This window comes from Octopus bimaculoides, chromosome 29 (assembly GCF_046866305.1).
Source record: "Octopus bimaculoides isolate indiv1 chromosome 29, ASM4686630v1, whole genome shotgun sequence".
Classification (NCBI taxonomy): Eukaryota; Metazoa; Mollusca; class Cephalopoda; order Octopoda; family Octopodidae; genus Octopus; species Octopus bimaculoides.
The window spans coordinates 3,468,409-3,485,216 of record NC_142956.1 but is presented as its reverse complement, the minus strand read 5'-3'; the positions used below and the strand labels follow the sequence as shown (position 1 = coordinate 3,485,216).

Here is a 16,808-nt window from a genome sequence, read left to right as displayed (position 1 = left end):
TTCACACAGTAAAGACACTGTAATCAACTTCATTAATTAATCATCACTATAATTGTTGTTGTTGTTGTTGTTGCTGCCTGACTGGACTCTTTCCTTCATCTCATCCTCCGTTACCTCAGTGTTACAGGTTCAAATCCTCCCTTTTCTTCCTTTCATCTCATGTACAACTGCCTTCTCTCTCTCTCTCCCTTGTAGTTTTCCCCCTTTCCTCTGACCCTGGGCTAAATACAGAATCATCCCCTTACAGTATTTATATTTGTCTCTTTATGTTTCATGTTCAAACCCTGCCAGTGTATCTATTATCATTCCGGGGTCAATATAATTTGTACCAGGGGTTCATTTAATAAATGGTCCCCCCTCTTTTCTCCTGTTCTTACGCCTTATTACTGTAGGACAAAATACCTTGTGATATTTATTTACGATTCTTTATGTTCTGAGTTCAAATCCTGCCAAGGTCAGCTTCTTCTTCCATCTTTGCAAGGTTGATAAACTACAATACCAGTCATGTACTGGGGCCCATATAATTAACTGTAGCCCTTCTTTCCTTCCTAAATTTCAGTTGTTCATTGTACCATATATACATTTCTGTGTATACTCAGGTGTGTATATATCATTGTTTTACTGTGTAGAATGTGTATTGATTAAATGTGTATGTGTGTAATAATTGTTGTAATTAGCTTATGGTGACCTAATTATATTTGTTTTTTCTTTTAATGACCTAATAACTATTAATCATCTCAATCTCTGTAATGTTTGTATTTTTCATGTTTTTCTTTCCTCTTTCTATAACTTCCAGCTAACGCTATGATGTGGTGACTTTGATGCTGTCCCAGGTTAGTTCACAAATACATATTATATACACTCTCTCTACTATTTTATTGATCTGTTTAATATTATCATTATCAAGGTACCAGTGAAATAATGGGGGTAGATTTAATCACCTATGACAGATCTTGGGTCTTTGGAGGAACTGTATATTGATCATGATCATGCTGATGGTAATGGCGATGGTGACAGTCCAACTGACCACCACCACTGACAATAGTATTTTTAATGGTCAGATGAAACACGGTCATTATGAAATTAACCAAAATATAACAGATTTCATGCCTATAAATATATATATATATCATTTATCTGTTTAGACATTAGACTGCGGCCATGCAGGGGCAGCGCCTTGAAGAATTTTTAGTCAAATGTATTGAAACCAGTACTTTTTTAAGCATAGTACTTATTCTCTCAGCCTCTTTGCTGAACCACTACACACACACACACACACACATGTTGGAAAAATAGAAGTTGAAAATGCACTGAAAATAGTTAAAATATTTTTTCTTATAAATTTTGAAGCTTTAACCGGTTTCACAGTTTACAATGATTTTCAAGAAGTTCAAATAGAAAATCGTGGCTTATGCCGCAGCTGTTTTGCTTCTGACTAGTGTTTGAAGTTTGCCCTGTTTTTATAGGGAGCATGGCTCAAATATGAACCCGCATGGGACTGATGCAAAACGGATCGAAATGATTGGTGTTATGAATAAAGATTCATGTTAACTCCATTTTTCTTCTTTTCTTTTCCTTCTTTGGAATGTCATCTTCACTGTATGTGGCCAAGCATTATCCTGATGAAAGAATATTTTTCGTCTTGAAACCAAAGTTGGTCATTTTCCTTCTAGCACTGCTCAAACTACTCACAGTAGATTTCCTTTGGAATTGTTTGGTTTCAGTTTAAAGTTTGAAAATGGATTAAACTTTTCTTAGGAGTAAAGATTATTTGTCAACATAACATGGCAGTCCTGCTTTAGGACGAATGTTGCTGTAATTTAGCCCCAGGAGGCATCGTCTCCAGCTGGCTGTACGACACGACCTGTGTCCTTATATTTTCGAACAAGGGAATCTAGCACCCCCACTCGGCTCAAAACAATATCTGTGTATCATGATTATTGTTTGAGCTGAGTGGGGGTGCTAGATTCCCTTGTTTGAAAATATAAGGACACAGATCGTGTCATACAGCCAGCTGGAGACGATGTCTCCTAGGGCTAAATTACAGCAACATTCGTCCTAAACCAGGACTGCCATGTTATGTCGGCAAATAATCTTTACCCCAAAGTACAGTTGCGGAATATCTCTCATTGTGAGATTTACAAATAGTAATTTTCTAAGTTTGATCTTGTAATCCAGTAGAAGACAGTAATGATATATTAATATCCATCCTTATTTTCATTTACTTTTTTACCTTCACAAAGGAGTCATTGAAATTAGAAATCAAAAACGATGATAACAGGACACCATTGCTTGAAGCTGTCGTTCAAGGGCACATCGGAATAATGCACAAATTGATAACCAGGGGTGCAAAGATAAATGCTGTCGATAATGAAGGCAATAATTGTCTGCACCTCGCTATTAAAAGAAATGCATTTCATTCCGAGGAGGAACACATTGCTCTTTTAGATAAGGTAAGTTTTAAAATTGCTTGTGAATGTATTCAGGGGTTAGACAAAATAATGAGAACCCCTTCTTTCACTTTTGACATGTAATAGCTGTGGTGTATACTTGCGAGTAGATGTAAACGCCTTACCTCAGTTTTCCTTTCGTCTGTCTTTTGCGGTATCCGATCCTCGAAGCTTGCCCCGACCTGAAGAACACTAGGAATAGCAGCTGCTTCTCTCAAACTTAGACCGTCGCTTAGCACGTCCTCTCCTGACCACGACCCCGTTCGAAAAAAAAAGGGCACGAATCCCGATTGAGGCTCCCTCTGCCCTTCTTCCTCTTCCGGTGAACTCGCCCTTCCAATCAGCTCCCCAGTCACTGACGTCATACCACAATAGCGAACCAGTGTCATTGTATTGTTTTAAATAAATCAAGAAGAAAAAATTACATGTTGACATGGGATTTGATACTATTACCACGTAAAATTTGATTTGATTTGGTTGAGCCATTTGAGAATGCATTGGGAACAGACAGACAGATAGAGGAACACAGAATTTTAGATACATAGATTTTGTATTGTGATTGGCAAGTAAATACTCATTAAATATCATTGAACTTAATGTTAAACAATAATGTATGTTTTGTTCAATATAATGATCATAAATATTGTCTTAACGTAGAAAGTAAAGCAAAGACAAATAATAATGAGAAATGGACTCAGCTAGAGATGATGTAGAAACACAACGTTGTGTAATTAGTTTAATCACTGGATAAACAAGCTATATGAAGCTAGATGAAGTAGTTGAGACGTTGTGTAATTTGGGACATCAATAATGTGTATTTGTGCAATAATGTATTCATCATTTTATATTTCACCATTTGTAGTGCTGCACTGAACTTAAACTGGGAACGGAAAAAAGGCTCTCTGGTGTGGTGATTGCTAATTATTTAGCTCGACAGGGAGCCGACTTTCACTATAGAAACATAGACTGTTTAACTCCATTGGACCTCCTTCAAAAAGCAGATTTGAAAGAGAATTTAAGGATACTATTCCCATTAGAGTAAGTATTCATTGGCAATGACAAGATAAACCAATTCACTTTCTATTTCGTATATAATCATGTTTATATGTTTGCCTTGTTTTAATTCTACCAATACATTATATTGTCTCAGTGTCTTGATAAAAGAACACACAACAATAGTAAGAAGAACAATAAACAAAATCCAATTGTTAGGTGATCAAAGAAAGCACATTATTTTGATTACTTTCAAATGATTGGTTGTGTTGACAGTTATACCCCACTGTCCACCCCACCTTACTTCCCAATTTTAAAGATTTGTAAACAATGGGAAAATGTAGAACTAAATAATGAGGGGAATGAAAACATTTTGAAATTGTTACTTAGAAGTCTACCGACATTTTTTCCTGTCTCTTCTCTGCCCCTATCAGTCCTCATCATGTAAGCTATCTTGAGAAAAAAAACATCTACAAATACATACAAACAGTATATAGATTCAGTAGATATAATACCACTTGCTAAAATCAGAGCCAAGGTTCCAAAATCCACCATAAACTCACGATAAAGATACACGTGAGCAATGCAATGAACATATGAGAAATAGGCTGTAGTGGCGCGAAACTATAGCCACCATTGAGGAAGTACTATCTGCGCATGCGCGAGGGACTTGCTTTCCCGGAAGCCCCTCGAGTGCGCATGCATAGTAAAACTAGTAGTTAAAGAGTTACTTTCGTTTTATAACTCAGTTGAGTGAGAGACCTTCGACATGAAAACACCTCGCTCCTCAACGAAGCACTCTTCACCACGATGCCATCGATGTGATAGCTACTTGCTCCTCTGGCATGCATCAAGGAAGCTCTTTACCTTCCAATTCCGATGACAACTGAATCAGCGGCTGCTAAGCTGAATGACACAGGATTTGTAAAACCAAGCATCATCCAAGAATAAAACTTATTTTTATTATGTTGTTAATTGTTCTACTGTATCTTCATATATAATTATGTTGAAAGGGGATAGAGAGAGACTAATGTCTCTATTGCAACTGTCAACCATTTACAAGGCATATATTTGCGTTGAATACAAAAGTATGTATCGTATATTTCATTATCAATTGATTTCACGCTTTGCATGACAAACATACTCTGTGATCTTCAGAAGTTCGTTCCATGTAAACATCTTTTGCTGTGTAAGAAATGCTGTCCCCGAAAGATACCAAAATGATGTCCTGTGTGTGGACAGAATATAACAGGCAAAACTAGTTTGGGTAAGAATATTATAATCATCTGTCTGTTTGTCTCAAAGACTTTATGGCATGGAATATTGTACTTCATATCCAGTTCTGCCTTAATCAAGCAGACTTTTGATAAAAGATGTTCCAGGTGTCTCTGTGATATTATATCTCTCATTACACCCGCTAAACATTGTCCTTGTCCAATTAGAAGACTTGTCACACTTCAAGATGGTTACTTTCTGCAACATAAGAATAATAAAGAATACTGAATTATAAATGGTGACTAAATATCAATAAATCTCCAAGGTTCTGTTAGTAAATGCTTAAGTTTTACTATTAATTGTGAGTGATTAGAGTGATTAATGATTTATCAATAGATTTGGAAGTTGGTAATTAAAAACAACTACACTTAAATGAATATCAGAGTGAGCCTTTATAAAGTAGGAGATTCAATAAGAAAATCTCAACTGAGGGTTTAGGGACCAACATTAAAGAGGAGACATCAAAAGGGTGGGGAAACTTTGATTGATGTATAGATTAGTATTCTTGAGAATCAGTTCTTCTGAACCGTTTCAAATATTTTCACAACCATAATGTGTGGATGACAAGTTTTATGTCGTTAATGAGGTTTTCTGTGAATGTATTGTATTAATTTAGGACACCAGACATCACCTCCTGTTCGACCTAATCTCACTTTCTGTTTGACCTGCTTTATTAAGAAGGATGAATGACATTGAAATATCTTCAGATATTTCTCCACATCTGATTGCATTCTGGAGAACTGTGAGGTGGGTAATTGAATTAAAGATTACTATCAGTAACCAATAACAATGAGAGCAGGTGTATATATATATCTATCTTGAAGTTGTGTGTCGTATTTGAAGCTGGATCTTCGATGCACAACTTGGTTGACATTGGAATTAAGTAGATGAGACGAAAGTTGATTAGAGAAGTCTAGAGGTGAAATATATGAAAAACAATACAAAACTAAGAGAAAATCTGATATCAGGTGATAAATGAGATAATTACAGAATTATATGAATTGTTGGATGCCTTAAGAGACAGAGAAGGTTTAGTCTATTCCTTTGTGGGCCTCAATATTGAAACATTACTCGCTAACGCTGTAGAAATTACCAAAATGTTGTCCAAAAGCCTATTGGTCACCATTTGACCAATACTCCCCCGTAACAATAAAATATAGATCATAAATAAGGAGAAAGAAACTTTACTACAAAGTCTTAAAAAATTTGGAAATATATTTTTCAGTTGTTTTACAGTCATCGAGGAGGGAAGTCCAGATATTGGCAGAATCAGTTGGTAAGTATAAAATAACTGTACCTAATTATGTTAGTCAACATTACTTCATAAGGAGTATAGGGGTGTGGTGTCCCGGTTTCTTTGGCATATATATATTCCTCCCTGGGCTGAAAGCTAGCCCATTGTGAGATTATTAATTTTCACAAGCCGAGTGGTCTGGGTCAATGTGGAATGAAATGTTTTGCTCAAGAACACCATGCGTTGCCCAGTCAAGGAATTGAAACCACAATCTTAATGTCCTGAATCGAACACCTTAGCCTCTAAGTTATGCGCCTTCTCTTACTGTACCTAATCGATTTCTATAAATTTTACCTTCACCTGAGCTATTTTATTTGACCGAATGACTGACAACAGGTTCCGTTCATTTGAGAGGTTAGCTCTAAAGTAATTGTATTAAAGATATTAGTGAAAATTCATAACATCGAGTCTAGCATGGTTTGTAAAATGGATAAATTAGAAAATCCAATAGAGTTGATATTATCTTTTCGAACAGGGAACTAAAAAAATATGTTGTTTTTGTGTAAGTTGAAGATAAAGATTTTGTTTCTTTCTTCTCCTAATTTCCTGACTAAGTTTTCTGATAGATTATTGTTGTTGTTGTTGCTAGCTATCCAGATATTTGTTGTAACATGTTGTCTTCTGTTGAGGAAGAGAAGATACCCAGGACGTCTCCGGTCACAATATGTACCATTCTTATACGGTATTAACTCTGTATAACAATATTGCTTTTAAATCTTGACTCAAGGCCAGCAAGTTCAGGGCAGGGTGTAAGATAATTAAAGGAAACCCAGGGCTTAACTGGTACTTGTTTTTTCCACCCTGAGAGGATGAAAGGCAAAGTCAACTTAGGTGGAATTTGAACTCAGAACATTAAACCGCAAGAAATGCTGTTAAGCATTTTCTCCAACGATTCTGCCAGTTGACTGATTTACTTTATATAAAATTATTAATTTCAAACATTAATTTAATGTCTGCAAGTCTGGAGAAAGGGGTCAGTTGATTACATTCACTCCCATTACTCATCACTTGTATGTGTGTGTGTGTGATGTAAACTTATTTTGTCATAGCATCGTCTTGTACCCTCACCTTACATTTTACATTTTCTTACCTTCTTTGTAATTACTATTGTTTTACTTGTGTACAGGACCACATCCTCACAAACTGGGGCTATTCACCTCTATAGCCTAGTAAGGTCCACATGACAGTGTGTTGGCTTCATTCCATAGAAAACAATATGTTGTGAAACGTTTCTGCTTATTTATGTGACACTCACTCGATATATTTTATAATCCATGATAGTGATATTTTTTATATTTCGTAAGAAAATGACTCTGCCCAGACACAACAGGATATTTTTTATAAATTGATCTTAATTAGCATTAGTGATAATTGTGGTAAAGTAGTGGTGGTGGTGGTGGAGTGGGGTGTGAGTATGGTTACATATTCTTTGTGATAGTGTGACAACGACATCAAAAAGATGTCTGTTAGTTAAAGCCTTCTGCAAGGGTGTGTATTTTGTGTCCTCAAAGTTGCCGGTAACGGGGTTTTCACTCTCTGGGGAGAAACTTTGACTGATCTATAAAGATATCCTATATTCTTGAGAACCAGTTGTTTTTGTGCCATTTCAGATATTCCCACTGCAATGATATATGGATGAACAGTTACTTATATGTAGTTAATGAGGTTTTGTGCAAGTGTATAGTGTTTAGGACACCACCTGTTACCATTTTCTGCTCCACCTGCTTAGAACTAATCATTGCTCACTTTTAAAGGAGACTTCAAGTATTTCCTGAATCAGATGGCATTTTGGTGAACTGTGACACAGGCAATTGAAATTAAAGCTTATCAGAGGCAACATTTAACAAAGAGAGCAGATCCTACTTGAAGTGGTGTGTCATGTGTTCTTGGCAGGATCCTTGATGCACAACATTGTTGACATTGGAACTAAGCAGAAGATAAGCTGAATGTTGGTTAGTAAAGTCTGGAGGCAGGAGGACAATAACGTGTCATAGATTTGACACAGATATAAGAAACAAAAGACAGAACTAAGAGATAAACAGTCTTATCAGGTGATAATTAAATGAAATATTTGCAACAATGTTAGATTAATTAAGGATGTCTTGATAAAAAGCGAAGATTCAGGAACGTTAGTCTATTTGGTTGTAGATCTAAATTTGGTACTATTAATGTGACCATGATAGAAAGCATAAAAATGATGGCCAAAGAATAGGGGTCACCAGTTGACCATTGATGGTAGAAATATCTCACAATAATAAAATATAGATTATTAATAATAAATACTATTAAATGTAAAACTTGGAAATATTTTTTCAGTGTCTCTAATGTTTGAGGACAAGGGTGTACAGACTGATTCCCAGCCAGTACAGTCCACATACCAGCAAGTTGGTGAGTATCAAATAACAGCCCCTAATTGATTTCTATAAGGGTTACTTACTTCACCTGGGAATATTGTGTATGAAAGAACAACTTAAACCAAGTTCCATTTCTACTTTCCAATTGAAAGATTAAGCTGTATAATACTTCTATTAAAGATATCGATTTACTGAAAGGTAAATCGATATCTTTGTTGTTGGTGATAATGTTTAAATTAGAGAATTCAATAGAGTTAATTTTGTCTTTTGATCATCGGAACTAATGATGTAAGTGTAAACAGGTGAGTTAATTAGGTTTCACATTTTTAATGTTTATTGAGGAATTGTTATTGTTGTTTTTTAAGCAGATGTCTCTCATAAGTTGGAAGAATTACAATGAAAGAGATGGCATGAAAATACCATATAATAGATCTGACCTAGATATAAGAAAGAAAAGGCAAAGCTAAGAGAAAAAAAACAGTGTTATCAAGTGACCACCCTGGCACTGAGAGTAAATCTGTCATTTTGTTTATTAAAAATTGTCTGTCCAAGTAGAAGACTTTGGTTTCATTCTTGGACAACCATTGTCACACACACACACACACACACACACACACTCTCTCTCTCTCTCTCTTACACGCTCTCTCTCTCTCACACACTCTCTCTTACACATTCTCTCTCTCTCTCTTTCTCTCTATCGCCCTTTCCTCAAGATAAATACTTGTTGCAAGATATAATACAATAAATGATATCGTCCTTTATCATCTGATTTTCAAGCTGCCCTGCATTGGCTGTGTCATCCGTGATCAAATAAGTTTTTATTCAGAGTTACCACCCACCCACTTTAGTTGAGGAACACATCTCAATTACACATTCCAGCTTTTCGAAGGTCGTATGCTCTTCCTAACACCATCCACTTTATAAATTGTCCTGGGTGCAATTTATTGTGCCTAAAGTAATAGAAAGTTTGTAATGTCTACAAGAATATTAAACGCTCTCCTTTAATTTATACAAAGAAATATCAGATGCTTTGAAAGAACCCTTAAGAACCCTTACAGGTTACTAGGAGGCTGTTTGCAGATGCTGAGGGTGGCAGGTAGAAATGTACTGAAAATGAACTGAACAAGCATATAGATAATACCTACAATGACCCTAAAGCGGGATCAACTGTTCCCACTTGTGGATGGTTTGAAACACCCACCAAAAAACCGAAGGGGGTGATGGTGTGCCATACAACGTGTACAAGTATTGTACTCAATTATGGTATAAGCTTTTCCTCCTACGTTGAGAGCTGGAGTATAAAGGTGGCCTGGTTAATGACTGGTGCAAGGTAGAATGAGTTTACTGACCAAACAAAGCTGATCCGGGACCGATCGTCCAGTTCGATCGACATTCTTTTGTCTAGAATGTAAATGGCAAGATTCACATGGGTGTACTTGCTAAGAGATCAGATATATATATCTACAAAATAATGGCTGAGAGAAAGTGTGCAGAAGGCTGGCATCTCTGGAACCCTTATAAGTAGAACATGGATTTTCAGTCTGGGATGATACAAAGAAGATACAAAGGAAAATTAAAAGGGATTTGAATGTCTTATGGCTTGAGCTGGTCGAAGCTTTTGGCCTTCTGCGATGCAGTTGATGTCTCTAATCAATTGTTGATGGATGCAATGAATCTGATGAGGAGCTGCTAAAACAATTTCAATATGAAGTTTGCGACAAAATATTTCACAAAAGACTGCCATCGTCTTGAAATCGGAATTGCTGTAGATTGCACAATAAAAGTCATTTGGTTTGTGCCTGTTATGGAGATGTTCCTTTGATCAGAAGAGATGGACGATTCAAGTGAAATCACCTAAGAAGGTATCCATGGATGACATAACAATACCATGTAATAGATTTGGCACAGATATAAGAAATGAAAGACAAAACTAAGGAGAAACAGTTTCATCAAGTGATAATTAAATGAGATAATTGCTACATTATTTGATGGTGAATGTAGGATGTCTTAATAGAGAGCAGTTTAGGAAGGTTAGTCTATTTAGTTGTGGACCTAAGTGTTGAGCTATTCCATGGGACCAGGAAAGAAAGTATAAAAATAATGACCAAAACCATAGTGCTCACCAGCTGACCATTGATGATAGGAATGTCTTACAGTAATAAAATAAAGACCATTTAACAGGAACAGAGACATTATACTATGAAGTGTAAAATTTGGAAATATTTATTTCAGAATCCCTAAACCTGGGTGAGGAGCATCTTCATAATGTAGCAAATAACATAGGGATTAAATGGCAGCAAGTTGGTGAGTATAAAATACTTAATTGATTTCTATACATTTTGCCATCACTTGAGATTTTTGTTTGTTAGAATGACAGAGAACAGGTTCTATTCCTAATTTCCTATTGAATGGTTAGCAAAAGATATTACCGAAATTTCACCGAGGCTGGTAAAATAGATAAATTAGAAGATACACAAGAGTTAATATTGTCGTTTGAAACAGGTAACTAAATTATATGTATGTATGTATGCATGTATGTATGTATGTATGTGAGTTTTTAATACATTTTCCCACATTCAATGCAATATTGCACTTTACATCTACACATCAAACGCTCTGCACTTCATCTGGAAACAGAATCACTTAAATGCAAATAGACACAACAGCTCTCTCTCTCTCTCTCTGGACAAGTTTGCAGATCAGCTTCTATGCTTTCAGTATAGTCTCCACCACTTCTAATTATATCTGTTATGTAACAGAAACCACCAATTATCCAGTAACACAGTCACGTGATTAGAATGTCATAGAAAAGAATCACAAGACGGGTTCTTCAAGCTGAGCTAACTGAGAGGAGACGTAGGGGTAGATCGAGACTAGATTGTTGGATAAAATCCATAGTTTCAATTGGTCATGTTTGAGAATGGATTCAGAAAAGCTTCTGATAGGACCCGATGAAGGAGGTTCCTAAAGACTCTAACCCTGCAACCCTCCTCTGAATACAGGGCAGAGAAAATGGATGGATGGATAGAACAATTAATGTAACTGTTGGTCTTTATAGATTCTTGAGGCTCTCATCCACAGAAACACTTCTCCTTCCTGTTGTTTACCAGAAATTTCCTCGTCTAACATTCAATTAATTATTTTTAAAATGTGTTTTCTCCATTTCCATCATTTATTTCAGCGTGTTTTTTTTGAAAAATTTTTTTGTCAACATCTTTAGAAATAGAGATCGATGTCTTCTATTTTCCATGTTTCTTAAGTATTTCTCATCCCTCTAATCACATAATTTCTTTGTTATATTCGTAACAACCTATCGGTCATATCGTTGCAATTATTTTTTGTATTGTATTTTTTGCAGGAAGAGAATTAGGAATTAAACAAGTTCAATTGGGTATTATCCAGTACAATAACCCTCATGATGTTGTAGAACAAACTTTCCAGATGCTCTATAAATGGTTTCAGAGTTGTGATCCAGCGAAACGTACACTTGGAACTTTAAAGGAAGCTCTTAATAAAACGGAGTGTTTCGATGCTCTTGAACACCTATCATCAGACGTAAACTGAATTTCTGTGTGAATTGTCACTGTTGTCCAGCCCCAAGTCTACCTTTGACAAACAGAGACCTACACGCAAATGCCATCCGTCCAGGACCATCCTGTCTCTTTCCTAAAACCACATTGTCTAACGTATCCTTTAAGGTGATAAGATGTGAATTGAGTAGGATTCGGCTACTAATTCTAGCAAATTTGTCTACTACATGGAGACTCCTTTTTCTTAGAGATTAACCTTTGGAAATAAAGATAAACTTTGAAATTTCATTTGTTGTTGATGTTGTTGTAAGTCCCTGTATCTCTCGAAACTTCTCCATTGTTATTTCAGCAGTTTTAATATCTTGTGGATTTCTTAACAAAAGGAAATGTGCAAATCCATTTTATAAAGCTTGCTTAAAAGCATATTTTGTTTTCGAGTAGAACCTCCTTGCAGACACAATTGTCAGTAAATATATGGTTTCTATTTCTAGCAATCAGTATTATTATATTACAAGCATTCCATATGAACTCAACGAATGCTAAAATAAGATCTGGCTCAAAATTGTGTTCATGGTAATACTTCTATTTGCACAAAGAACACATGTATAATTTTAGGGTAAACTCCAAAAGATTTCAAAGACATGCCCCACCAAAATTTGAGGGCCAAGCCCCTTGTAGAGCATGAATGTCAATTTATACAAAATCCAGTGCTGAAAATCTTTAAAACTAATCTTAGGCCAAATAGCGTGAATTAACAATGAAGGAGATGAAAAAAACAAGTTGAAATTTGAAATGGATAAAGTATGGATATATACATTCCTGCGTTACAAGTTTTCTTTCTTTGTTTAATTGCTCAAATGGTGAAATTACGAGGCAAAACTGGTCAAAAGACTGAGTTGTTTTCACCTCCAGCCATTTTCAGAGGCGTCCTCTGAATATCGTTTACGCCTTGTACATTGTCAGTCTTCCTATCATGGAGAGATTAGTCCTGAAATTGAAGAAACTCAGTAGAAGTTTGCTATTATTATGCCTCTTGGTCCCATCAGGGTCCCTTGGATATTGATTGTTTTTACATTTTCACCTATGAAAAGATTCTCTCTTTCTCTTTCTCTCCCTCTTTCTAGCTGTAATGCGTCATCCTGGATTTGTTCTTTTCATTCGACTGCGGTCAGGCTGGGGCATTGTCTTAAAGAATTTTTCGTCATCAACATTATCATTATCGTTTAATGTTCGCCTTTCCTACAGGCATGGGTTGGACAGTTTGACAGCATTTGGCCAGCAGAAAGAGCTGCTGTCCCGGCATCATTTCTGGCTTGATACAGTTTCTACGGCTGGTTACCCATTCTAACGCCAACCACTTTACAGAGTATACCTGGGTGCATTGACGTGGCACCGGTGCAGCTGCGTCAGCACCTACGAGCCCACAAGATTGTGTACGCTCAACTTAAAAGGGATGCGGGGGAAACACACGATTTTAATTCGCTTGACGAATCTTTTCAAGTATAGCAAACTGACCGGTGTCATCCCTTCTGCGAGGCCCAACGTCGTCAGATCCTTTCTCACCAGTAAAGATACAATCAGCTGTGCCCCTGGAGGAACGAAAAACACACTGACACTCAGACACTATATTTGGAACTACGAAGGTATTTAAATGTTCTAACAAAATGTGGGCAAGTACCTTTCCAACGACAGACAAAGGTGAAATCCCATGAAAATCACCACACAGATCCTTTGGCCCCTGATTTATACAAGGAGACTAAAATGGCATCAATCCATTCTTGAGACACTTTCTCAGTTCTCCAACAGTGACAAATTAATATATTTAAGAGTTCAAACATTTTGTCACCCCCATATTTCAAGACTTCTGCACAGATTCCATCAGACCCTGGAGACTTATTTGTTATTCAGCTTATTCACAGCTAAATAAATGTCGTTTAGAGTTGGTTCTAATGCCATCTCTTCTATAACTGGAAGGTGTTCAATTTTTTTCTATCGTCCTCATGTCAGCAGATGATGGTCTATTCAGAAGTGCAGGAAACTGTTCTACCCAACACTTATGAATAGAAGCAAACGTCCATTTGCTGTTCTCACTGGAGCTACTGAGGAAGATTTGGGGCCATATCATAAGAGTAGAAACGCTTGGCATCCTTTCTATCAGCTGCTTCTTGTACCCCTTTTGCTCTATTATTCCACCATTCCTGTTTAATTTTCCTTTGAGCTGTCCCCTCATGCTCAATCCTTCTCCACCTTCTATGGTCAATAGCTATGCCCGCCCATGTATCAGGAAGCCATCAGCAAGTCTTTACATCTCTTTTTTGGTTTATGTGGAGGTCGTTCTCCTTTAGCTAACTCTCCATAAAAGAGTTGTTTTGGCATCCTTGAATCCTTCATCCTGACCAGATGACCACTCCATCTGAGCCTTTGCTTCAACACAAGAGCTTCTACACTTTCACACCGAGAGTTTTCCAATATTTCAAGATCACTGATGCGGTCCTCCTACTTAATGCCACAGATCCGTCTGAGACACATCTGATGGAAACGTTCCAGTTGTTTAAGGTGGTATGGATATGTGACCCAGGTCTGGCAGGCATAAAGAAGAGAAGAGAGTACACACACCTTGTACACCTTTATCTTTGTCTTCCTGCATATGTCTCGCCGACCCCAGAGACGCCATTCTAGCCTTCCGAAAGCATCACTTGCTTTCCTAATTCTGTATGGAATTTCATTGTCCAAATTGCCATATCTATTAACAGTGCTTCCCAGGTAGACAAACTGATCGACTACACCAAGTCTTCTACCATACACATAGATATTTGGTTCAATATACTGCTTACCAGGGGCAGGTTGGTACATGACAGCAGATTTCTTGAGACTGACTGTCATCCCTAAGGCAGTGCAAGCATCAGAGAATGCATTCAAAATGCGTTGCATATCAATCTCTGTGTGCACTGCTAGATCACAATCATCTGCATACAAAAGGTCTCTTATGATATTGGTAAATACATTTGTTTTTGCAGCAAAGCGCCTGATATTAAATATGCTGCCAGAGGTTCGATAATGGATGTAAACACCACATCTGCAATTTCTGAACGCAATACAGAAAACCATCACAAAATATATGGCAAATAGGGTCAGTGCTAGAATATCCCCCTGTTTCACTCCATTTTGTATTGAGATGGGCTCCGACATTTTACCTCTAACATTAACCCTACCCTTCATGTCGTCATGAAAAGACCTTACCACAGCAAGGAACTTTTCAGGACGACCAAGTTTCTGGAGGACTTTCCACAGTGCTTTTCTATCAACTGTATCAAAGGCCTTTGTCAGATTGACAAAAACCTGATATCAATCCAGACCCTGTTCCACACCCTTCTCCTGAAGCTGTCTAGCTGAGAAGATCACATCAGCAGTGCCGCGTCCCACACGAAAGCCAGATTGACTTTCTGGAAGAACACAATCTGCAACGTGTTTCAGCAGATGGTCCAGAAGTACCCTGCATAAAACTTTTCCCACGACAGAAAGCAATGATATTCCCCTGTAGTTACCACAATCATTCCTGTTGCCCTTTCCCTTATATAAGACCACCGTTACTGTATCTCTCCAGTCCTCAGGTACAGATTCACTATCCCATATCCTGCCAAACAAGAAGTGAAGTTGCTGCAGAAGTTTCTCACCACCATGCTGCAACAACTCTGCATGAATGCCATCCAAACCCGGAGACCTCCCATTATTCATCCTTGAGACAGCCACTGCAACTTCTTCCAGCATTGGTGGTTCCACAAGAGCCGCCCTCACAGGTTATTCAGGGATGAGACTGAGAACATCCTCACTAACTACAGACTGCTGATTCAAGAGTTCATCAAAGTGTTCTCGCCACCTTTGCAGAATTCCTTGTGAATCACGAAGAAGTTCTTTACCATCCCTGCTTCGAAGTGGTGTCATCAGAGAAGAAGTCGGTCCATAAACTTCTCACAAGAGACCATATAACAGCTTTGAGTTATTGGAATCCGATGCCGCCTGTATCTCATCAGCCTTCTTACTCCACCAGGTATCCCTCACCTGAGAGAGCCTCCGCCTCACACGTGATTTCACATCCTTGAGTTCCCTATGCAACACATCTCTCTCCTGTGGCTTTGCTGACAAATGGCGTGACAAAGTATGTCTTTTATCAGCCAATAAATCATCTATTATGTTCATCATTTTCTTTAAACCAATCTTGTATCAATCCCAGAACTTTCCTGCCTATATCATAAAATGACTTTTTAAGGGTCGGCCAATCCTCACCAATATCTGCAACATTCATTTCCTCTCGTAAAGTACTCTTCACACTGTTACACCTAAAACGAGCAACATTCAGTCTTTGAGGTAGGGTAATCCCTGCAGCCCAGATTTTACATTTTGTGATTAATTTCACTTTTGCACATATCAGGCGGTGGTCAGTCCAACATTCAGCCCCACGAACAACACCGCACATCTCGTCTGTCACGCACCCTAATAAGGATGTAATCCAGAATATGCTATTCTTTAGACGCAGGGTGCATCCATGTGGTCTTAAACTTATTCTTTTGTTGAAACATGGTATTGGTAACACACAGACGCAGCTCCTCGCACATCTGCAACAGAAGCATACCATTACTATTACACTTCCCCACCCCATGCTTTCCAATTACTGTCCATGTGTTAAAATCCCTCCCCACTCTAGCATTAAAGTCACCCAGTACGATGACTTTGTCTGCCCGGGGGATGTATATTACGTGCCACCTGCACAGGAGCCAGTCCATCGGCACTGGCAACGATCTCGCTCGAATGTATTTTCACGTGCCACCGGCACAAGTGCCAGGGAGGCGACGTTGGTAACGATCAACGGCCACGCAAAATTTAAAAAAAAAACAGATTCGAAATTGATTGTTGC

The 16,808-nt window shown here is 37.6% G+C and overlaps 1 protein-coding gene and 1 long non-coding RNA gene across 2 annotated transcripts in view; both read left to right on the top strand.

Annotated features, from left to right (window-relative positions):
• Nucleotides 1–8,400, top strand: part of LOC149130288 (uncharacterized) — a 31,140-nt gene extending 22,740 nt beyond the window's left edge. The window contains exons 7-12 of the mRNA XM_089345707.1: nucleotides 800–833; nucleotides 2,244–2,453; nucleotides 3,313–3,488; nucleotides 4,602–4,710; nucleotides 5,944–5,994; nucleotides 8,329–8,400. Coding sequence (XP_089201833.1) covers nucleotides 800–833; nucleotides 2,244–2,453; nucleotides 3,313–3,488; nucleotides 4,602–4,692 — 511 coding nt within the window. The 3' untranslated portion in view covers nucleotides 4,693–4,710; nucleotides 5,944–5,994; nucleotides 8,329–8,400. The remainder of the gene's footprint in view (nucleotides 1–799; nucleotides 834–2,243; nucleotides 2,454–3,312; nucleotides 3,489–4,601; nucleotides 4,711–5,943; nucleotides 5,995–8,328) is intronic.
• A 6-nt stretch (nucleotides 8,401–8,406) lies between these two features.
• Nucleotides 8,407–11,893, top strand: LOC149130287 (uncharacterized). The gene is made up of 2 exons (XR_016238962.1): nucleotides 8,407–10,670; nucleotides 11,725–11,893. It is a non-coding gene; the product is annotated as an uncharacterized LOC149130287 (long non-coding RNA).
• The last annotated feature ends 4,915 nt before the right edge of the window (nucleotides 11,894–16,808 follow it).